This window comes from Cetorhinus maximus, chromosome 5, assembly GCF_964194155.1.
Source record: "Cetorhinus maximus chromosome 5, sCetMax3.hap1.1, whole genome shotgun sequence".
Taxonomy (NCBI): Eukaryota; Metazoa; Chordata; class Chondrichthyes; order Lamniformes; family Cetorhinidae; genus Cetorhinus; species Cetorhinus maximus.
The window spans coordinates 111,178,456-111,202,485 of NC_135883.1; the positions used below are offsets into that span (position 1 = coordinate 111,178,456).

Consider the following 24,030-nt stretch of genomic DNA (forward strand, 5'->3'; position numbering starts at 1 on the left):
ACCAAGGTCCCTCTGATCCTCTGTACTTCCCAGGGTCCTACCATTTATTGTGTATTCCCTTGTTGTGTTAGTCTTCCCAAAATGCATCACTTCACACTTCTCAGGGTTAAATTCCATTTGCCACTGCTCTGCCCATCTTACCAGCCCATCTATATCGTTCTGTAATCTAAGGCTTTCCTCCTCACTATTTGTGACACCACCAATTTTCGTGTCATCTGCGAACTTGCTGATCGTACCTCCTATATTCACGTCTAAATCATTAATGTACACTACAAACAGCAAGGGTCCCAGCACCAATCCCTGCAGTACACCACTCACCACAGGCTTCCAATTGCAAAAACAAGCTTTGACCATCACCCCTGCTTCCTGCCACTGAGCCAATTTTAGATCCAATTTGCCGAAATGCCCTGGATCCCATGGGCTCTTAACTTGATCATTCTCCCATGCGGAACCTTGTCAAAAGGTTACTGAAGCCCATGTAGACTACATCAAGTGCACTACTCTCATCTATACAACTAGTCACCTCCTCAAAAAATTCAATCAAATTTGTTAGACATGAACTCCCCCTGACAAAACCATGCTTGCTATCCCTGATTAATCCCTGCCTCTCCAAGTGGAGATTAACCCTGTCCCTCAGAATTTTTTCCAATAGTTTCCCTACCACTGATGTTAGACCAGCACTGACCAAACTGGCTGAGTTCTGAAGGACATAAATGCCAGACTGGGCCTGTGTAGGTGGTGAGAGAACCAACACGAGGGAAACCCTACTAGACTTTGTCCTCACCAATACATGTGTCACAGATGCATCTATCCATGACAGTATTGATGGAAGTAACAATTGCATAGGAACCTATAAAATTTATGACACAGAAGAAAGCCATTGGCTCTTTGTCTTTATACCAGCCGGACAGAGCTATCCAGCCTAATCCCACTTCCTAGTTCTTAGTCCATAGTCCTGTAGGTTACTGTACTTCAAATATACATCAAAGTATTTTTTTTAAATGCAATCAGGGTTTCAGCCTCTACCACACTTCCAGGCGTTGAGGTCCAGACATCCACCACCCTCTGGATGAAAAATGTTCCTCTTCAAATCTCCTCCTTATTTATACTAATTTCTTAAAATCTATGTCCCTGGGTATTGACCTGTCTGCTGAGGGGAATAGATCCTTTAAATCCACTGTATCACACACCAATTAAATATCCACTTAGTCTCACCTGTTCCAAAGGAAACAGCCCCACTCTGTCCAATTTTTCCTCATTCCCAGGAATGGAGAATTTTAGCTATGTCCTCATAAACCTCTTCTGTATCCTCTCTAGTATGATCACATTCTTCCTGTTGTGCAGTGACAAATTAGTGTTTTGTGAATAAAATAAAATATCCCTTAAATCTCTTGTAAACACTTTATCTAAAACCGATCTAGACTTCAACTATTGGGCCTCTTCCTGTTCCCTTCAGTATACTTTCATAGACTCATAGATGTTTACAGCAAGAAGGAGGCCATTTGACCCGTCGTGTCTGCGCCAGGCAACAAAGATCTGACGGCACTAATCCCACTTAGCGCTTGGCCCATAGCCCTGGAGGCTATGGCAACACAAGTGAATATCAAAACAATACTTAAATGCTATGAGAGTTTCTGACTCAACCACCTTTTCAGGCAGAGTGTTCCAGACTCCCACCACCTTCTGGGCTGTCCTGCTGTCCCCTATGTATTGCTTAATTTCTTACACCCTCATTCACATTATAAAGAAGGATTTACTCAAATAATTATGCTGTAAATTTTGTGACTACAAAAATTGCAATTTCTATGCCTGTAGTCTAGGTTAATGGGACAACGGCAGGCAGAATACAGGCATCACACACCTTCACTGCATCGTCACTCCAGCCTCCCTGCTTGGGTTAATAGTCATGGTGAAATCCAAAGAGTGATGTGAATTTGCAGAGGCTTAGTTCGGTGGGAGGGGGAAGTGATGGAAAACTGGTCATGGTGGGTGTATTCAATTAATTTTAGTTTGGAACGTCATTAATTCAGTTATAAAATTGACAACATTAAGTCCTGCCAGTGCAAGGTCTGTGCATGCCCCTAATGCCAATGACATAATTCCCTTGCGTCCAGCATGCCAGCGCACCTCTGCACATGCGTGAAAAGCTTTTATATCTGCATGGATACGCTGCCTGCAATGAATATGGTTGGAAATTAGGTTTAGCCTGAAGAACAAAATAGCTACCTATTAATTAATTGGGGACGGAGACAGGTATCCTTCCAAATTCCAATGTTGAGCCAGTCAAACTCAGAACAATAGAGCACCCTGGCATACTGTGTACATCTCTGGCTTATGTATCAAATTGTTGAGTTTGCCAGAGAGGATAGGCTGAACCCCAATCTCCCATGGTTAAAACTCATGCCTAAGGAGACCCTTCTTACACAGAAGTTGCATGAAATCAGAAGAACCCAAATCAAGCAATAATGACACATAGAGGACTTTGTTTAGCTGATCAAGAACCATTAAAATACTTTGTATGAAACACCCCTTATTTCATGACTCGACTTCAAGCCTGCTATTAAGTTTTGGGCTTAAATTACACTTCTGTGAAATTATATCCCTAGTTGGGGAAAAAAAGGGGATGGCTTTGGCTGTTGCCTAAACAGGGGAGAAAACACAGCTGTGATTAAGCAACACAATTTTTGGTCCTGGCCACTGTTAATGCCATTGTTTGCTATGACGTAAGGGAGCAACAGAATCAACTGTGTAGTCCAGCGTTGGCAGCAATTGACAAATCATTAATGACTGCAGTTCTGGTTCTCATGGTTCATGGTTTAGTGATCTGAGTGAATAAAAACTAATTGAAGTTCAAATAATCTTCATCATTGATCTAATAATTGATTACAATAGAATTGGTTAAGGGATAGTCTCCCTCACGCCTTAGGACATTTGAGGTGCAGATTTGAAGTAAGATAGATTTTTTTTATTAATGAGCTGTTATGTGAAATTTTAGCTTTTTCAAAAGGCAAGTTAATTTTTAAAAATTATTCCTGGGATGTGGTTGATTGCCATTCTTAATTGCCCTCAAGGTGCTGGTGACCTGTTTCTTAAACTATTTTAGTCCCTGTGATGATGGTATTCACACAGTGCTATAAGGTAAGAAGTTCCAGGAACTTGATCCAATGTTGATAAAGAATCAACAATATATTTCCAAGTTAGGATGGTCTGTGACTTGGATGGAAACTTAAAGCTGTTGGCATTCCTTTGCTCTTCTAAGTATTAGTGGTCTAGGGTTTGGGAGGTGCTGTCGCAAACTCGGCAAGTTGCTGCAGTGCATCTTGTAGATGGCATGCACTATAGCCACATTGTGCCAGTGTACAGGCATTGAATGGTTAAGGTGATGATGGGATACCAATGAAGCGGACTGCTTGGCTTGAATGCTGGTGCCAGAGGACTAGAGAATTGCAAATGTTACACCTTTGTTCAAAAAGGAATGCAAGGATAAAACTGGCAACTACAGACCAGCCAGTTTTACTTCAGTGGCAGGGAAACTTCCTGAAACTATAGTTCAGGACAAGATCCAGGATCACTTGGACAAGTTGAACATAATTAAGGAAAGCCCGCATGGATTTATTTAAGGGAAAATCATGTTTAACTAACTTGCTGGAGCTTTTTGAGGAGGTAACAACGGTTTAAGCAACACGGTTTGAGCAACACTGATGATGTGTTTATGGATTTTCAAAAGCATTTGATACAGTGCCACATAACAGACTTGAGCAAACTTCTAGCTCATGGAATAAAAGGGAAAGTGGGCACTTTGATAAGAAATTGACTGTGTGACAGGAAACAGAGTAGTGATAAATGGTTGCTTTTCAGACTGGAGGAAGGTCTGTAGTGGAGTTCCCCAGGGGTCAGTATTGTGACTCTTGCTGCTCTTTGATATATATTAAAGACCTAGACTCTGATGTTCAGGGCATGATTTCAAAATTTGCAGATGATATGAAGATTGGAAACATTGTCAACTGTGATGAAGATAGCCTTGAACTTCAAAAAGACATAGACATTTTGGTGGATTGGGCAGACAAGTGGCCATGAAATTCAGTGCAGAGAAGCGTGAGGTGATTCGTTTTGGCAGGAAGGATATGGAGAGGCAGTATAAAATAAAGGGAGAAACTCTAAAGGAGGTGCAGGAACAGAGGGACCTTGGTGTATATGTACATAATTCATTGAAGATGGCAGGGTATGTTGTGAGATCAGTTAATAAAGCATATAGTATCTTAGGCTTTATAAATAGGGGCACTGAATATAAGAGGTTATGTTGAACTTGTCTACGACACTAGTTAGGCCTCATTTGAAGTACTGCATCCAGTTTTGGACACCATACTTGAGAAAGGATGTGAAGGCATTGGAGACAGTACAGAGGAGATTCACAAGAATGATTCCAGGGATAAAGAACTGTAGCCATGAGAATAGATTGGAGAGGTTGAGAGCAGCTTGCTAGAGGTATTTTCAAGATCCTGAGGGGTATGGACAGGATGAATAATGAGAAATTATTCCCACTGAAGAGAGCATCAAGAACTAGAGGGCACAGATTCAAAATAATTGGCAAAAGGAGTAAAAGTGATGAGGATAAAAAATTTTACTCAGAGGGCAGTTGGAGTCTGGAACAAACTTCCTGAGAGGGTGGTGGAGGCAGATTCAATCAAGGTATTCAAAAGGAAATTGGATTGCTATCTGAGAAGAGAGAATGTGCAGGAATACAGGGATAAGGCAGGGGAGTGGGATAGGTAGAATGCTCTTTCAGAGAGCCAGTGCAGCCTCAATGGACCAAATGGCATCCTTCTGCTCTGTGATTCTGAATGGTGCTTGAGTGTTGTTGGAGCTGCACAAGCTGGGCACGTGGTGAGTATTCCATCAGAGTCATTCAGCCCAAGGAGCCTGTTCTGCTATATTAGATCATGGCTGATCAATACCTCAACACCATCTACCCACCTACCTACCTTTATTCCACCTCCCTTGACACTTTTACCCAATAAAATCTGATCTCTGTCTTGACTGGCATGAAGAGTTCAGGACTGCATATGACTGGTTTCTTTCCCCCTCTGTCTCCTTAAATAAATAACAACTGCATAAACATCTGCAACTTCCTCACCTATAATATTCTGATGGTAATTGGAGTAAATTGTCACAACTTCACAATTTTAATATCAGGCAGCCTGACAGCATAAAGGAAATCATGGGAAGTGATGGCAAAGCAGTTGGCTGTCATCAACACAGAGGCAGAACCTGACTCTTTCCCCCCTCCACCCCCCAAAACCATCTGAAAATGATGTCACTGAGGGACAAAGAACAGATTCCTGGGAGGGAGAGGAAAGAGAAGCCTTGCTTCTGCTTCATTTGCTGTGCTGGGACAGGTAGACTTGAAATCACAAGTGCAGTGTTATGGAGCTGGATGACAAAGGAGACACATGAAGGATGATGGCGTGGTTGCCAGTGTTGAATGCTGTGAAACGGTTAAGAAGGAATAACTGGCCATCATCATGTCACATTAGACTTGGACCAGAATGGAAGTTGGATTGAGTAGTTTTGAATGTGGAGTTTTGTCAGAGATGGACATAGAGCTGCGGAGATGAGAAGTTAAGGGCCTGAGAGGTGAAAGGGGGTACTGAGATGGGGCATAGTTGGAGACAGCGCAGGTCAATGATGTGTTTTTTTTAGGAGGAGGAAGGTCATTTTGAATGTGAGATTTTGAGCAGTGGTTAATAAGCTTTGGGCGAGGAAAGTAATTGGTCAGGAGTTTCAACAGGGAGCTGATAACATGAGGATAAACAGTACAAGAATTTGATTGAGGGGAAATCTAAACTTTAAATAAAATTGAAGTCCTTTTCTCTGGTTGGTATTGAATCCCTTTCATTGTTTGAGTTGAAATTTAAATCCAAACAACTTTAAAAAAAAAGCTCAGTGGCGTGTAGTTGCTCCTGAGCTTCACTGTTGTGCCATGTAATAGATCAGATTTTATTACATTTTGTGTTGGATTAAAACAGGCATGTTGCAATGTCTGACCAATCAGCTATCGCTTTTGCAGGTAAACTACAGTGGCTATTTTTTTTCAACTAAATTCTGATCTTTTGTATTCCATAAGACTTGATAAATTCAGTAGAAGTCTCTCCCTTTTCTGAATTGGGGGTGCGGTTGAGGGGCAGGGCATGGTGGTGGGTTTGTATCCCATATGGGTTAGTCAGTTTGAAGTGTAGCAGTTGTCCAGACAAATGTGAAATGTGACTTGCACTGTAGGATCTCCTAAACAGCAATTATGTGCGCTCACTTTTAGTGGTTGGGGGAGAAATGTTGGGAAGGATATGGAGGACTTCTGTCTGGTCCTCTCCTCTCAACCATGTCCTCTTAATATGCTCCTCCCCTTTTTTGTCCTTGTCCACTCCTGTTCCCACCCGTCCCTCTGGTTTGACCAGAATTAGATTCCTGTGAAATATACTAAGTCTGATGATAGTGGTGTGAGAATTTATGGAGCAGTTAATTTTGTATTTTTGAATCCTGATTATCATTTAGTTTTTACTAATGATTGTAATAAATTGGGGATTTTTGTAGCCATGAATGTATTTTTGGTATGACATGCCTTGAGGGATAGGTTTCTAATACCATCGTTTTTGAAGTACTCAATTTATACAATATATAAATATCCATTTATCGAGAGTCGTATCCCTCCTCTAGTCTGGATTCTAGCTCTGTATATGTCAGCCAATGGTCATTAATGGGAAGCAATCAGCAATATAGAATGTTTGGAAATCTCTGCTATTTTAATTGCATGAATGATTTAGTGTTGCCCATGATAGGTGACATTTACTGTCATATCACCCATGCTTCAGTTGGATTACACACCCCTCCAGACCCAAAGTGTAATTTTGTGAGGAAAACAGATGTCTGCGAACAAAGATGGGTAATTATCATACTATGTGTTCAGGCGAGACTATGCCATTATTTTATGTGAACAGCAAATGTTCGGTAGAGTTGCTGCATGTATCCACATTTTATTCAAATAAAGGCATAATTGAAGTATGTTCAAAGAGCAAAATAATATTTAATGCTCCAGATTTCCTTTTAATTCCGCAACACTGACTGCATATTATAATAGTTGGGTAATATCAAGAAACAGATGGATTCACAGCAGGACATATGACTGCTAAGACCACTCTTATTTGAGTTTCTACTAATGTAATCTGCAATATGCCGAAGTTGTTGAAGAGTGAAAGCATTGAATATGATGCAGTTAGCTTATACAGCTGTTGTATGTTTGTTAGAAATATATAGCGTTTTATAAAATAGATATTCTATCCAGGTTGTCCTTGAGGAAAATAGTATATATAATAACAGTTAACATTAGCAACTTTAGGTAGTGTACTTATATAGTAAAATGTTGTAAGTCATTTCACAGAGGCATTATCAGACAAGAACAGCCACTGTGCCAAAGAAGGAGCTATTGGGAGGTGTGACTAAAAGTTTGATTGTAGGTGGATTTTAAGCAGGGCCTTTAAAAGCAACAGAATAGAAAGTTTAGGGAGATAACTCCAGAGGATGAGGCCTAGATGGCTGAAGGCTTGGGCGTGAATAGAGGTGTAAAGTGACAGGGGAATGTATAAGAGGCCACAGCTGGAAGAATGGAGTTCTGAGGAATTATAGGCCTTAGAGGAGTTAGATTTGGGGGGGAGGTGGTCAGAAGGGGTGGGGATATTGCCATGAAGGAATTTAATTACAAAGATGAGAGTTTTAAAGTTGAGTCATTGGGGTAATGAGAAACCAATGTAGGTAAGTGATGGGTGAGTGGTACTTGGTGCAAGCACCAGAGCAAGCACCAAACAGCAGAGTTTTGGATGAAATTAATTTACAGATGAAGGGATGTTGGCCAGAAGAGAATTTGAACAGTCAAGCACGAAGGCAACAAAAGCATGGGACAGGACTTTGGCTGCAAATGGGCTATAAAGTAGAGATGTGCAATGTTAGAGATTGGTAGACTTTGGGGAAAACATGAGTTTGGAAGCTTCATTCTAGGTATAATGGTCACCAAGGTTGAAAACTATCATTCCACCGAAGACAGTGGCTGAAAAGGGGGATGGACTTGATGATCTTCCAAAACATTCTTGATTCTAGAATTGTCCCATTTGATTTTTAAAATTACCAGTCTTACTCCTATATTTTAGAAGGGTAAGAAAGATAAACTGGAAAATTATCAGCCTTGATAATGAAATTAGGGTTTCAATTGTGGGGAAGTTACTATAACCTGTCAGGGACAGATTGAGCATTTAGACAAATATGAGTTGATCAGAGAGAGCCAGCAAAGGTTTGTAAAGAATCAGTAATGTCTGATGAGCCTAGTTCAACTTTCTGAGGAAGCAACTAACGTTTAAATAATGGAGCATTTTTGGATGTTATTTTTATGGATTTCCCAAAGACATTCAACAAGGTTCCACTAAGGGACTGTTAACACAAATGTTAGTGGAATTGGAAGCAGCGTATTAGCTTGTATAGGGAGCTGGTTAGAGTAGAAGAGTGGGGAAAACAGCAAGTACTCCAATTGGCAGACTGTTCCCAAGGAATCTATACTGGGGCCACAGCTTTTCAGTATATTTATTAAGGCATTGGATGAAGGATTAGAAAGCCAGGAAGCTATAATACTGATGACACTAAGTTCAGTGGCACAGTAAATGTATAAATGGGAGCAGAAAGTTGCAAAGGGACATTGATGGATTAAGCGAGTCAGCAAAATTAGCAGATGGAGTTCCAAGTAGGAAATCATGAGGTCTTCCACTTTGGATTGAAGAAAGGTAAATCAGCGTATTTTATAAATGGTAAGAAGCTGGGAATAGTGGATGAGCGGAGAGAAAATGGGATCCAAGAACATAAATGACTAAAAGTTTGTAGACAGATACAGAAAAAAATAATTAAATAGCTAATGGCGCGTTGGCCTTAATTTCAATTGTGCTGGAATCCAAAGGGATGGAAATTGCCTCGCAGTGCTACAGAGCTCTGGCTAGAATGCACCTGGGGTACTGTATTCAGTTCTGGGGACCATACTTGAACAATATATTGGCCTTAGAGGAGATGCGTTGAAGATTCATTGGAATGATATCAGGCTAAGAGGGTTAAATTGAGGGCAGGCTGCATAGATTAGGCTTGTATTCCCTTCCAATATCAATTAAAGAGCAATCTAATTGAGGTGACTATGAAGGAATTTGCTAGGGTTAATGGGGAGAAACTATATCCTCTGCTGGGCAGTTCAGAACAAGAGGCATAACATTAAAATTAGAGCTAGGCTGGTCAGGGATCATGATGGAAAGTATTTTGTCACAAAGTGTAGTGGGAATCTGGAACTCTGTTCCCCCAGAAAGCTGGTGAGGCTTTAAATTGAAAAATTTAAAACAAAATTGACAAATATTTGTTAGCCGAAGGTATTAAAGGTTACAGAACCAAGGCGGGTATACCATGATCTAATTAAATGATGGAACAAGCTTGAGAGGCTGAATGACCTACCCTTTTTGCTATGACTGCATGGAATTACTGACAAAGGCCAAAGAGAATTGGTTCAGCCTTCCCAAAATTTAACTGGCCATCAACTTGTGGGAGGGTTGTTGAGGAATAAACCCGCAGGGAAATTAGTGTTGCAAACATTGTAGAGAGTTATAATGGGGGACTTTAATTACCCAAATAAAGACTGGGGTAGTGGCAATGTAAAGGGCAGAGAGGGGCAAGAGTTCCTAGGGTGTGATCAGGAAAATTTTCTGCAGCAATATGTGTCCAATCCAACAAGAAAGGAGGCAGAGCTAGACCTGGTTCTTGGAAATGAGTTGGGCCAAATAGGTCAAGTGTCAGTGGGGGAACATTTAAGAGACAGTGACCATTGTATTATAATGTTTAGGATGACAGTAGAAAAGGACAATGTACAGTCCAGAGTAAGAATAATTCACTGGATGAGAGCCGACTTCAATGGGGGCAAGAACGGGGCTGGGCCGGATAGTCTGGAACCAAAGATTGGCAGGAAAAACTGTAGCTGAACAATGGGCTACCTACAAAGAAGAAATGGTTCGGGCACAGCCAAGTTAATTTCCCTCAAAAGGGAAAGATAGGGCAAAGAAATCCAGAGCTCCCTGGATGAAAAAGATAGAAACTAAGATAAAGGTGCGCTTATGACGGGTGAAAAATACAATTGAGAACCAAGCTGAATACAGAAGGTTCAGAGGAGAAGTGAAGCAATTAAGAGAAGAGGAATTATGAGACAAGACTGGCAGCCAACATAAAGGGGAATCCCAAAGTCTTCTATAGGCACATAAAAAGTAAAAAGGTGGTAAAAGGAGGAGTAGGGTCGGTTGGGGACCAAAAAGAGGATTTACACATGGAAGGGGGTGTTGGGGGAGGTGGTGGGGGGCATAGCTGAGGTGTTAAATTAATACTTTGCATCTTTCTTTACCAAGGAAGCAGATGCTACCCAAGCCATGGTGACAGAGATGGAGACACTGTCACTGGAAGGGTTCAAAATTGACAAGGAAGAGGTATTGGATAAACTGGCAGTACTTAAAAGTTGACAAGGGACCGGATGAGATGCATCCAAGGATATTGAAGGAAGTGAAAGTGGAAATTGCAAGGGAACTGGCCATAATCTTTCAGACTTCCCTAGACTCGGGAGGTGCCAGAGGACTGGAGAATTGCAAAAATTATGCCCTTGTTCAAGAAATGTTGTAAGGATAAGTCCAGCACTTAACCAGTCAGTTTAACTTCGGTGGTGAGGAAGCTTCTAGAAACAATTATTTGGGATAGAATTAATAGTCACATAGAAAAATGTGGGTTGATTAGGGAGAGCCAGCATGGATTTCTTAAGGGAAAATCGTGATTAACTAACTTGCTAGAGCTTTTGAAGAGGTAACGGAGAGGGTTGATGAGGGTAGTGCTGTTGATGTGGTGTGCATAAACTTCCAAAAGGCATTCGATACAGTGTCGCACGACAGAATTGTGAGATAAATTATAGCTTATGGAATAAAAAGGACAGTAGCAACGTGGATACAAAACTGGCTGAGTAATAGGAAACAAACAGCAAGTAATGGTTAATGGATATTTTTTGAGCTGGAGGAAGGTTTGTAGTAGAGTTCCCCAGGGTTTGGTTTGGGACCCTGATGTATATTAATGATCTAGATCTTGGTGTGCAGGGGGCAATTTCAAGTTTGCGGCTGGTACAAAACTTGGAAGCATTGTAAACTGAGGACAACAGTGTAGAACTTTAAAAGGGCATTGACAAGTTGGTGGAGTGGGCAGACAGGTGGCAGATGAAACTTAATGTGGCAAAGTGTGAGGTGATTCATTTTGATGGGAAAAACGTGGAGAGATAATATAAAATAAGGGGTACAACTCTAAAGGGTGTACAGGAGCAGAGACCTGGGTGTATATATGTGCGAAAGTAATTTAAAATGGCAGAATAGGTAGAGAGAGCATTCAATAAAGTATATAGTATCCGAGGCTTAATTAATAGGGGCATAGAGTACAAGAGCAAGAAGGTTTTGCTGAACTTTTATAGGATATTAGTTAGACCTCAGCTGGAGTATTGTGTACAGTTCTGGGTGCCACAGTTTAGGAAGGATGTGAACACATTGGGGAGAGTACAGAAGAGGTTTACAAAAATGGTTCCAGGGATGAGAAACTTCAGTTATGAAGATAGATTGGAGAAGTTGCGACTGTTCTCCTTGGAGTGGAGAAGGCTGAGGAGATTTGATAGAGATGCTCAAAATCATGAGGCTGGATAGAGTAGATTGGGAGAAACTGTTCCCACTTGTAAAAGGATCAAGAGGGCAGATATTTAAAGTGATTTGCAAAAGAAGCAAATGCCATATGAGAAAAAACTTTTTCTCTCAGCGAATGATTTGGGTCTAGAATGCACCGCCTGGGAGTGTGGTGGAGGCAGGTTCAATCGGGGCATTCAAGAGGGCATTATTTAAATAGAAATAATGTGCAGGGTTACAGGCAAAAGGCAGGAGAATGGCACTGAGTCATAATGCTCATTCGGAGAACTGGTGCAGGCACCTTGGGCCGAATGGCCGCCTCCTGCACCGTACAATTCTGTTATTCTGTGAACTGGAAGAAGTTGTACCTCTTGAAAGACTGACGAGTAGTCTGACAACCGACACAGTGGAGGGGTCAAGGTAGGTGTTGGAATTGAAGAGCACATCTTTCCACAATTATTCTGGACACTTAAAACAGTTGACAGATTATTTTCTCCATACTGATCTTAAACCATTCTCAGCTCTTCCTCTGCAACACCCCACCCCTACCCTGACCTCCCAGGAAATGTGAGGAACTTATGAATTTCTTTGTCACCATAAGACTGAGATCATATGTTCAGCTGGCTAAGCAGCAACTCCTACTCCACTTGCCCATCAAGCTAGATTTTTCGCTTGGTTCCCCCTTGTTCTGACCAGAACTCCTGTGCGGCTGTAAAAAAAAAATGATAGCTATAAGGAATAAGAAAGTGGCACTGTTCTCTACAGTAATTGCTCTAACCTTTAATCCAACTGCTAGTCCTGCCACTGTTGTCAACTGAGACCTGAGGGGGTGCTTTTCCACCATGTTGATCTCGCTGCCTTCCTGCTCTGGCATTCATCCCTTTTCTCTTGTCCTTAAGAAAAACACTAAAACAGGTTCACAGTTATGAACCAGGAACCGAGGTTAAACTCTTTAAAGACCTATTGGTTTTAAAGTGATTTAAGGAACTTAAATCAGGTTCCTGGAACACAACTCAGAATGTGGCCTTATTACGTTTACTGGAAGTAGAATTCCATAGAGGTTTTCCCCAGCATTGAATTGGATGGAGAGTCTATTTTGGTTAATAACGTACACAAGAGAAAAATAAATGTATAACGATCGGCATCAGTAAAAAGAAAAACAAAAGAACTCTCAAGAATAAGGTATTATTAGATGTCATAGACTTTAAAAACTTGAGATCATCAATTATAGAACAGCAGAAAGGGGTAACTCTAAAAATGATGAGTCTTGGTCAGGTTGTATTCAGATGAACAAATGGAGAGTCCCAAAGTGCAAAGAGCTGGGGAAGAAAGATAAAATCAAGATACGCTTAAACACAAATGAAGTCAGTGTTGACATATGGTGCTGCCACTTTAACATTTATGAGATGTAACAAACTTCACTTGAATTTTAAAATGAAAATGAAAAATTTAAAAGCATCAACTGTGCTAAATGTCCAGTTACTAACTGCTGAAGGATTCTTATTCCATCTGCATATTTTGACATTCACTTTCAATCAAATACATTACTGTGTAACAATTTTGTTTTTCAGAGATTTATTCAATATCTGGCATCTAGAAATACTTTGTTCAACCTCAGCAATTTTTTGGATAAAAGCGGGACACATGGTAAGAAATCAACATTTTTGTTTGAACAGAAACTACTAATCTTAGTACAAACATTTCCCATACATTGACATTAAGAGGTAGATTAGCTTTCTTTTATTATTGATAATATTGTGGGTAGATTTAGTATTTTCATAGAGATTTGAATTCCTTAAATTAATAGGGCTTGCACAGCTGTGAAACTAATTTGGAAAGGTTTAGACTGCACCTGTAATGAGAGATCCTAAAATATATTTTTGCTTTATCTGTTTCCATGAAAGCAATAACTATATTTATATCTGCCTGTACCAAATAATTATGAAGGTAATAACTGGGAAAATAAGTTGTCAGTTTATATTTCATGAGTGTAGGTGATGCTTGAGTATGCTTTGAGCCCCATGCCACTTTAAAGTAGGAGGATTCAAGGACATGATATCTGTTTATTTTGTCCATCTGTTCAGAAGTACTGACTGATCCTGAGTTTAATTGCCCTTGCCTGGTGAAAATTGGTGGGAGGGCAGTTAAAGTAAGTCCAGTCACTTGGGCCCTTCTAATCTGCTATCTTCCTGCCATCTTTTAAACAGGCAGAATAACACTCGCAGGAAAATTGTAGAGTCCTTAATTAAAATGCAAATGGGTTCCAATGGCCATCAGAATCCGTTCTGCAGCTTCAATTGAAGGCCTGAGTGGAGAGCAATGACTGCTTCTCCATCAGGTCAATCCAGGGCCAGAAGAGGCCCAGCAAGGAAAGATTTTTTTTAATTCATTCACGGGATGTGGACTTCACTGGTTGGACCAGCATTTATTGACCATTCCTAATTGCCCTTGAGAAGGTGGTGGTGAGCTGACTTCTTGAGCTGCTGCAGTCCATGTGTAGGAACACCCCACAGTGTTGTTAGGAAGGAAGGTCCAGGATTTTGACCCAGCAACAGTGAAGGAACGGTGATATATTTCCAAGTCAGGATGGTGAGTGACTTGGAGGGGAACTTCCAGGTGGTGGTGTTCCCATCTATCTGCTGTCATGTCCTTCTAGATGGCAGTGGTCATGGGTTTGGAAGGTGCTGTCTGAGGAGCGTTGGTGAATACCTGCAGTGCATCTTGTAGATGGGACACACTGCTGCTTCTGTGCATCGGTGGTGGAAGGAGTGAATGTTTGTGGGAGGGTTAGGACTGCTTTGTCCTGGATGGTGTCAAGCTTCTTGAGTGTTGTTGGAGCTGCACTCATCCAGGCAAGTGGAGAGAATTGCATCTCACACCTGACTTATGTCTTGTTGATTGTAGACAGGAGGTGAGTTACTTGCTGCAGGATTCCTGGCCTCTGACCTACTTTTGGAGCCACAGTATTTATATGGCTAGTCCAGTTCAGTTTCTGGTCAATGGTAACACCCCATGTTGATAGCGGGGGAATTCAGTGATGGTAACATTGAACATCAAGTGGCGATGGTTAGATTCTCTCTTGTTGGAGATAGTCATTGCCTGCACTTCCTTATGAACTGAGAGGAGCAGGAGGGCTCCTTCATGGCTTATAAGGAAACCTTGGACCTCTTTTAGCCTTTTCCACCCCCACCATCCAACCAACCTCCTTGCCCTGCCTGATTGTGCCCATATTGCTTCAGCTTGGTTTCTGTGTTACACTTGTAGACTTTATCCTGATTAGCTTCTCAATAAAGCAATGATTAAGCCTACAGAAGAGTATGATACCATTTGTATATGATTGCTTTTAATTCATACAAGACCACTAATCTGATAACCAAGCATTCTTACTCCAATAAGTTGATAGTGGTCAGAGCCCAGGTAATGGTGCAGGGAGTCTTGGGGCTGGGGGAGAGTAGTGGTGGGAAATTAGAGCAATAAGACCCAGCTGATCTTATCAGACTTGGGGCTCCCTAAGTTTGTCATCCTCTCGGGCTTCTACCAGTCAATGACGAGCCATCTAGGGAAATGTGGTCGACTGTACCTGACGTGATCCAAATTGGATTGTAAATGATCTGGCGATCAGTACCATGCCATTGTAAAGTGCTATATATCAGCATTTTGCATGACACTGCCTCGTTGCTGTGTTAAAAGTAAAAAGAGAGGAAGAAAGCAGTTGTTGTTTTTTTGCAGCTGCCTAACAACATCCATCACTTTGTGTCTGTTGTCACAAGTATTTGAGTTGAAAACTTAAACCTTAAGGTAAACCTATAAGGCTAACCTATATTTAAGGGGAGGTGATGGCATTGTGGTATTGTTGCTGGACTAGTAATCCAGAGACCCAGGGTAATGCTCTGGGGACCCAGGTTCGAATCCTGCCACGATGGTGGAATTTGAATTCAATAAAAATCTGGAATTTGTTCATAAGCAGCAAGTGATAGACAGAGCTATGAAACCATTGTCAATTGTTGTAAAAACCCATCTGGTCCTTTAGGGAAGGAAATCTGTACTCCTTACCTGGTCTGGCCGACATGAGACTCCAGACCCAAAACAATGTGGTTGACTCTGAAATGGCTTAGCAAGCCACCCAGTTGTAACAAACCACTACAAAGACACAAAAAAGGAATGAAACCAGACAGACCACCCAGCATCGATCTAGGCACCGGAAACGACAACAGCAATCTCAGCCCTGTCTACCCTACAAAGTCCTCCTTACTAGTCGAGCAACAGCCTGACGTAGTCATCCTCACAGAATCATACCTTACGGGTAATGCCCCAGGCTCCACACCGGCAGGACAGACCCAGCAGAGGTGGCGGCACAGTGTTTACAGTTGGAAGGGAATTGCCCTGGGAGTCCTCGACATCGACTCCGGACCCCATGAAGTCTTGGCATCAGGTCAAATATGGGAAAGGAAACCTCTTGCTGATTACCACATACCGCCCTCTCTCAGCTGATGAATCAGTGCTCCTCCATGTTGAACATCACTTGGAGGAAGCACTGAGGGCAGCAAGGGCACAGAATGTACTCTGGGTGGGGGACTTCAATGTCCATCACCGAGAGTGGCTCGGTAGCACCACTACTGGCCGAGTCCTAAATGACATAGCTGCGAGACTGGGCCTGCGGCTGGTGGTGAGGGAACCAACCAGAGAGAAAAACATAGTTGACCTCATCCTCACCAACCTGCCTGCCGAAGATGCATCTGTCCATGACAACATCGGTAGGAGTGACCAGTGCACAGTCATTGTGGAGACAAAGTCCCGCCCTCACATTGGGGATGCCTTTCATCGTGTTGTGTGGCACTACCACCTTGCTAAATGGGATAGATTTCGAACAGATCTAGCAACTCAAGACTGGGCATCCATGAGGCGCTGTGGGCCATCAGCATCAGCAGAATTATACTCGAGCACAATCTGTAACCTCATGGCTTGGTATATCCCCCACTCTAACATTACCAACAAGCCAGGGGATCAACCCTGGTTCAATGAAGCATGCAGGAGAGCATGCCAGGAGCAGCACCAGGCATACCTAAAAATGAGGTGTCAACCTGGTGAAGCTATAACAGGACTACTTGTGTGCCAAACAGCATAAGTAGCAAGTGATAGACAGCGATCCCACAGCCAACGGATCAGATCTAAGCTCTGCAGTCCTGCCACATCTAGTCGTGAATGGTAGTGGAAAATTAAACAACTCACTGGAGGTGGTGGCTCCACAAATATCCCCATCCTCACTGATGGAGGAGCCCAGCACAGCAGTGCAAAAGATAAGGCTGAAGCATTCACAACAATCTTCAGCCAGAAGTGCCGAGTGGATGATCCATGTCGGCCTATTCCGGAAGTCCCCAGCATCACAGATGCCAGTCTTCAGCCAATTCGATTCACTCCACGTGATATAAAGAAACAGCTAAAGGCACTGGATACTGCAAAGGCTATGGGCCCTGACAATAGTCCGGCAATAGTACCGAAAACCTGTGCTCCAGAGCTTGCCGCACCCCTAGCCAACCTGTTCCAGTACAGCTGCAACACTGGCATCTACCCGGCTATGTGGAAAATTGCCCAGGTATGTCCTGTAAACAAAAAGCAGGACAAATCCAACCCGGTCAATTACCGCCCCCATCAATCTACTCTCGATCATCAGTAAAATAAGGGAAGGGGTCATCAACAATGCTATCAAGCGGCACCTGCTTAGCAATAACCTGCTCACTGACGCCCAGTTTGGGTTCCGCCAGGACCACTCAGGTAGGAATTATACAGTAAATGGCAGAACCCTTAAGTGCATCGACGGGCAGAGGGATTTGGGTGTACAGGTCCACAGGTCACTGAAAGTGGCAACGCAGGTGGATAAGGTAGCCAGGAAGGCATATGGCATGCTTGCCTTCATTGGCAGGGGTATTGAGTATAAAAGCTGGGAAGTCATGCTGCAGCTGTATAGAACCTTGGTTAGGCCACACTTGGAATATTGCGTGCAATTCTGGGTACCACATTACCAGAAGGATATGGAGGCGTTGGAGAGGGTGCAGAGGAGGTTTACCAGGATGCTGCCTGGTCTGGAGGTTATTAGCTATGAGGAGAGGTTGTAGAAACTCGGATTGTTCTCACTAGAGCGACGGAGATTGAGGGGCGACTTGATAGAAGTTTACAAAATTATGAGTGGCATGGACAGAGTAGATAGTCAGAAGCTTTTTCCCAGGGTGGAAGAGTCAATTACAAGGGGACATAGATTTAAGGTGAGAGGAGAAAACTATAAAGGAGATGTGCGGGGCAAGTTTTTTTACGCAGAGGGTAGTGAGTGTCTGGAATTCACTGCTAGAGGAGGTGGTGGAAGCAGGTATGATAGTGGTGTTTAAGAGGCAGCTTGACAAATACATGAATAGGATGGGAATAGAGGGATACGGACCCCGGAAGTGCAAAATGTTTTAGTTAACGGGCAATGTGATCGGCGCAGGTTTGGAGGGCCGAAGGGCCTGTTCCTGTGCTGTACTTTTCTTTGTTCTTTGTTCTTGTTCTTTGCTTGGATGAGTGCAGCTCCTACAACACTGAAGAACACTGTCCAGGACAAAGCAGTCCTCTTGATTGGCACCACATCCACAAACATTCACTCCCTCCACCACCGACACACAGTAGCAGCAGTGCGTACCATCTACAAGATGCACTGCAGGAATTCACCAAAGCTCCTTAGACAGCACCTTCCAAATCCACGACCAGTACCGTCTAGAAGGACAAGGGCAGCAGATAGATGGGAACACCACCACCTGAAAGTTCCCCTCCAAGTCACTCACCATCCTGACTTTGAAATATATCGCCATTCCTTCACTGTCACTGGGTCAAAATCCTGGAACTCCCTTCCTGACAACACTGTGGGTGTATCTACACCACATGGACCGCAGTGGTTCAAGAAGTCAGCTCACCACCACCTCCTTGAGGGCAGCTAGGGATGGGCAATAAATGCTGGCCCAGCCAGCGAAGCCCACATCCCATGAATGAATAAATTTTTTTTAAATGACTGTGGTAGCATTGGTATGGTTGCAGGTATAATCTGTACGATGTTTGCCCGTTCGTTAGCTTTGACTGTTCCGAGGAAAGCTTTCCAAATTTAATCCCTGCATTAGCTCCAATTAGTTTGCATCAGATGCCATTTTCAGTTTAGATTAACTATACACTCTCACAATTTACCACTGGGGCAGAGGCTGGAGTTAATGGCTTTGATGGCAAATTGCACGATAAAAAATGTTAGTCATTCTGGCACAGAAGGCCATTCAGCCCATCAAGTCCATGTTGACTTTGAGGAGACCAATCCAATCAGTCCCATTTTCCCACTTTCTAGCCATAGCCCTACAAATTTATTTCCCTCAAATGCCCGTCCAGTTTTCTTTTGAAATTGTCTCCTTCAAGTCCACTCGTCCTCCAAATAAAAGGTGTTGCCATGGGAACCGTTATGGCTGCCTTTTTGTGGGATATGTGAAACATCCATTACTCGGGGGATGGAGGGGCCTCCCTCAACTCTTCTTTAGTACTCTATTGGTGCTGCCTCCTGTTGTCGCCATGAACTGAAAAATTTCATTCACTTTGTTTCCAATTTTGACTCTTCCCTCACCTTCATCTGATCTATCTCTGATTCTTCCCTTTCCTTCCTCAACTTCTCTGCCTCCATTTCTGGAGATAGGCTATCTACTAATGTTCGCTGCAAACCCACGGACTCCCACAGTTACATCAACTATACTTCCTCTTACCCTGTTTCCTGTAAGGACTCCATTCCATTCACCCAGTTTCTTCGCCTTCGTTGCATCTGTTCCAATGATGCAACCTTCCACACCAGCACTTCCGACATGTCTTCCTTTTTTTCTCAACCAAGGATTCCCACCCAGCGTGGGTGACGGGGGCCTCCATCATGTTCAATCCATTTCAAGCACTTCTGCTCTCACTCCTTCTGCTCCCTCCCAGAATCATGATAGAGTGCCCCTTGTCCACCCTTCCACCCCCACCATTTCTGCCAGCTCCAGCATGATGCGACGACCAAACATGTCGCCTTGCCATTTTTAGCATTCTGTAGGGACTGTTCCCTCGGCGACACCCTAGTCCACTCCTCAGTCACCCCTGACACCCCCTCCCTTCCCTGCAATACCTTTCCGTGCAAGCACAGGAAATGCAAGACCTGCCCTTTTACCTCCTCCCTTCTCACTGTCCATGGCCCCAAACACTCCTCCCAAATGAAACAGCAATTTACTTATACTTTGAATTTAGTATACTGTATTCGCTACTCACCATGTAGTCTCTACATTGGGAAAAACAAATGCAGACTGGGTGACTGCTCTGTAGAACACCTTCGTTCCGTCCACAAGCATGACTCCGAGCTTCCAGTTGCTTGTCATTTTAATTCTCCACCTTTCTCCCGTGTTGACATTCCTGTCCATGGCCTGCTACAGTGTACCAGTGAAGCTCAATGCAAGCTTGAGGAACAGCAGCTTATCTTTTGACTCATCACTCTTCAACCTTCTGGACTCAACATTAAGTTCAACTACTTTTGATCATAACCTCTTGCCTCCATCTTGTATATTTTTTTTCTCTCTCTTTTGATTTGCTGGATCGGTCTTGTCTTGTTTCTTAATCCCTTAATGTTGCATTCAGATGATTTTTACATAGCAATTCATGTCTCATTTGGATACAACCTTTGTTTCTTTATGATTTCAATTACCACTCTCTTTGGCTGTTGCATCATGAAATCATCTTCTGTTATTTAATCTCCCTTGACTTCTGCCCTATCACAGACTTTCTCCTTTGTTCTTCCTGTCCCATCACCCCTTCCACTGGCTTAAACATTTCTATCTATTTTATTTCTGATGAAAGATCATTGATCTGAAACATTAACTGTTTCCACAACGCAGCGGTTCAAGAAGGCAGCTCACCGCCACCTTCTCAAGGGCAATTAGGGATTGGCAATAAATGCTGGCCTAGTCGGTGAATCCCATGAAAGAATTTTTTTAAAGTCCATAGTACACACTGGTACACACTGCCACTGTGTGTCAGTGGTGGAGGGAGTGAATGTTTGTGGATGGGGTGCCAATTAAGCGGGCTGCTTTGTCCTGGATGGTGTCAAGCTTAAGTGTTATTGGAGTTGCACTCATCCAGGCAAGAGGGGAGTATTCCAACACACTACTGACTTGTGCCTTGCAGATGGTGGACAGTCAGGAGGTGAGTTGAGTCATTGACTTATTACAGATGCCACTTGGGTCTGAATAGAGACTGTTGTAACTTTGTGTGTAAGGTTAGCAATGTCAAACAAAACACGTGTGTTTAGGGGGCGAATCAAAAAACATCCATTTCAAAACTTATGTCTGCACAGAGATATAAACTTAGATAGGATTTTAAACTAATGAATGGTGGGCGATTGAGAAGTTAGAAAAATGCCAAGGTTATAGAGCAGAGTAGTGCTTTAGGTACAAAGAAACAATGATGAGGAAGGTTTAGAGAACTTTAGAGAGCATTAGTGACTAAGATGACATTGGGGAAAATGAGAAAAAAAGCTCAAACTAAAGGCACTGTATCAGTGCAGAGCTTTGAATAAAATAGATGAATAGGGGAGGCGATGATGTAGTGGTATTGTCGCTAGACTAGTAATCCAGAGACCCAGGGTAATGCTCTGGGGACCCGGGTTTGAATCTCACCGCAACAGATGGTGGAATTTGAACTCAATTAAAAAAAAAATCTGGAATTAAAAGTCTAATGATGACCATGGAACCATTGTCGATTGTTGTAAAAACCCATCTGGTTCACTAATGCCCTTCAGGGAAGCAAATCTGTGGTCCTAACCTGGCCTGGTCTACATGTAACTCATGACCCACAACAATGTAGTTGACTCTGAAATGGCCTAGCAAGCCACTTAGTTGTATCAAACTGCTACAAAGTCACAAAAAAGGAATGAAACCGAATGGACTACTTGGCATCGACGTAGGCACCAGAAGCAACAACAGCAATCCCAGCCCAGCAAAGTCCTCCTTAGTAACATCTGGGGGCTAGTGCCAAAATTGGGAGAGCTGTTTCACAGACTAGTCAAGTAACAGCCTGACATTGTCATCCTCACAGTATTATATCTTGCAGATAATATCCCAGACATCACCATCAGCACCCCTGGGTATGTCCTGGCCCACTGGCAGGACAGAGATGGCTGCACAGTGGTATACGGTGGGGAGCGAGTTGCCCTGGGAATCCTCAACGTCGACTCTGGACCCCATGCATCAGGTCAAACCTGGGCAAGGAAGCCTGTTGCTGATTAGCACGTACCCCCTCCCTCAGCTGATGAATCAGTGCTCCTCCATGTTCAACACCACCTGGAGGAAGTGCTGTTGAGGGAACCAACAAGAGGGAAAAACATACTTGACCTCATCCGTATCAGTAAGAGTGACTACCGCACAGTCGTTGTGGTGATGAAGTCCTGCTTTCACATTGAGGATACCCTCCATTGTGTTGTGTGCTAAATGGGATTTCGAACAGATCTAGCAACTCAAGACTGGGAATCCATGAGGTGCTGTGGGCCATCAGCAGCAGCAGAATTGTACTCGAACACAATCTGTAACCTCATGGCCCGTCATACCCCCCAACTCTACGCTTACCATATCCCTCATTCTACCCTTACCATCAAGCCAGGGGATCAACCGTGCAGGAGGGCATGCCAGGAGCAGCACCTGGCATACCTAAAAAATGAGGTGTCAACCTGGTTAAGTTACAACACAGGACTACTTGCATGCCAAACAGCATAAGCAGCAAATGATAGACAGAGCTAAGCGATCCCACAAACAACAGTTCAGGTCTAAGCTCTGCAGTCCTGCCACACCCAGTCGTGAATGGTGGTGGACAATTAAACAACTCACTGGAGGAGGAGGTTCCACAAATATCCCCATGCTCAAATGATGGAGGAGCCCAGCACATTAGAGCAAAAGATGAGGCTGAAGCATTTGGTACAATCTTCAGCCAGAAGTGCCGAGTGGATGAGCCATCTCGGCCTCCTCCAGAGGTCCCTAGCATCACAGATGCCAGTCTTCAGCCAGTTCGATTCACTCCATATGATATCAAGAAACGGCTGAAGGCACTGGATGCTGAAAAGGCTATGGGCCCTGACAATATTCTGGCAATAGTACTGAAGACTTGTGCTCTAGAACTTGTCGTGCCCCTAGCCAAGCAGTTCCAGTACAGCTACAACACTGACATCTACCTGGCTATGTGGAAAATTGCCCAGATGTGCCCTGTGTACACAAATCAGGACAAATCCAACCCAGCCAATTACCACCCCATCAGTCTATTCTTGATCATCAGTAAAGTAATGGGAAGGGGTCATGAACAGTGCTATCAAGTGGCACTTGCTTAGCAATAACCTGCTCACTGACGCCCAGTTGGGTTCCACCAGGACCACTCTGTTCCTGACCTCATTGCAGCCTCGATTCAAACATGGACAAAAGATCTGAACTCCCGAGGTGAAGTGAGAGTGACTGTCCTTGACGTCAAGGCAGCATTTGACCAAGTGTGGCATCAAGGAGCCCAAGCAAAACTGAAGTCAACGGGAATTAGGGGGAAAACTCTCCACTGGTTGAAGTCATACCTGGGAAGATGGTTGTGATTGTTGGAAGTCAGTCATCTCAGCTCCAGGACATCACTGCATTAGTTCCTCAGGGTAGTGTCCTCGGCCCAACCACCTTCAGCTGCTTCATCAATGACTTTCCTTCCATCATATGGTCAGAAGTGGGGGTGTTCATCGATGATTGCACAATGTTCAGCACCATTCGCCACTCCTCAGATACTTAAGCAGTCCATGTCCAAATGCAGCAAGACCTGGACAATATCCAGGCTTGGGCTGACAAGTAGCAGGTAACATTTGCGCTACACAAGTGTCAGGCAATGACCATCTCCAAAAAGAGAGAAACCAACTATCGCCCCCTGATGTTCAATGGCATTACCATCACTGAATCCCTCACCATCAACATCCTGGGGGTTACCATTGACCAGAAACTGAACTGGACTAGCCATATAAACATTGCGGCAACAAGAGCAGTTCAGAGGCTAGGAATCCCTGCGACAAGTAACTCACCACCTGATCCCCCAAAGCCTGTCCACCATCTACAAGGCACAACTCAGGAGTGTGATGGAATACTTCCCACTTGCCTGGATGAGTGCAGCTCCCACAACACTCGAGAACCTTGACACTGTCCAGGACAAAGCAGCCTGCTTGATTGGCACCAAATCCACAAAC

At 43.3% G+C, this 24,030-nt stretch overlaps 1 protein-coding gene across 6 annotated transcripts in view; it reads left to right on the plus strand.

The window, feature by feature from the left end:
- snap91a (synaptosome associated protein 91a) overlaps positions 1-24,030 on the plus strand; it is a 204,727-nt gene that overhangs the window by 63,182 nt on the left and 117,515 nt on the right. For all 6 annotated transcript variants that reach the window (XM_078542297.1, XM_078542298.1, XM_078542299.1 and 3 more), the window contains one exon: positions 13,331-13,406. In XM_078542297.1, the coding sequence (XP_078398423.1) occupies positions 13,331-13,406 (76 nt within the window). The remainder of the gene's footprint in view (positions 1-13,330; positions 13,407-24,030) is intronic.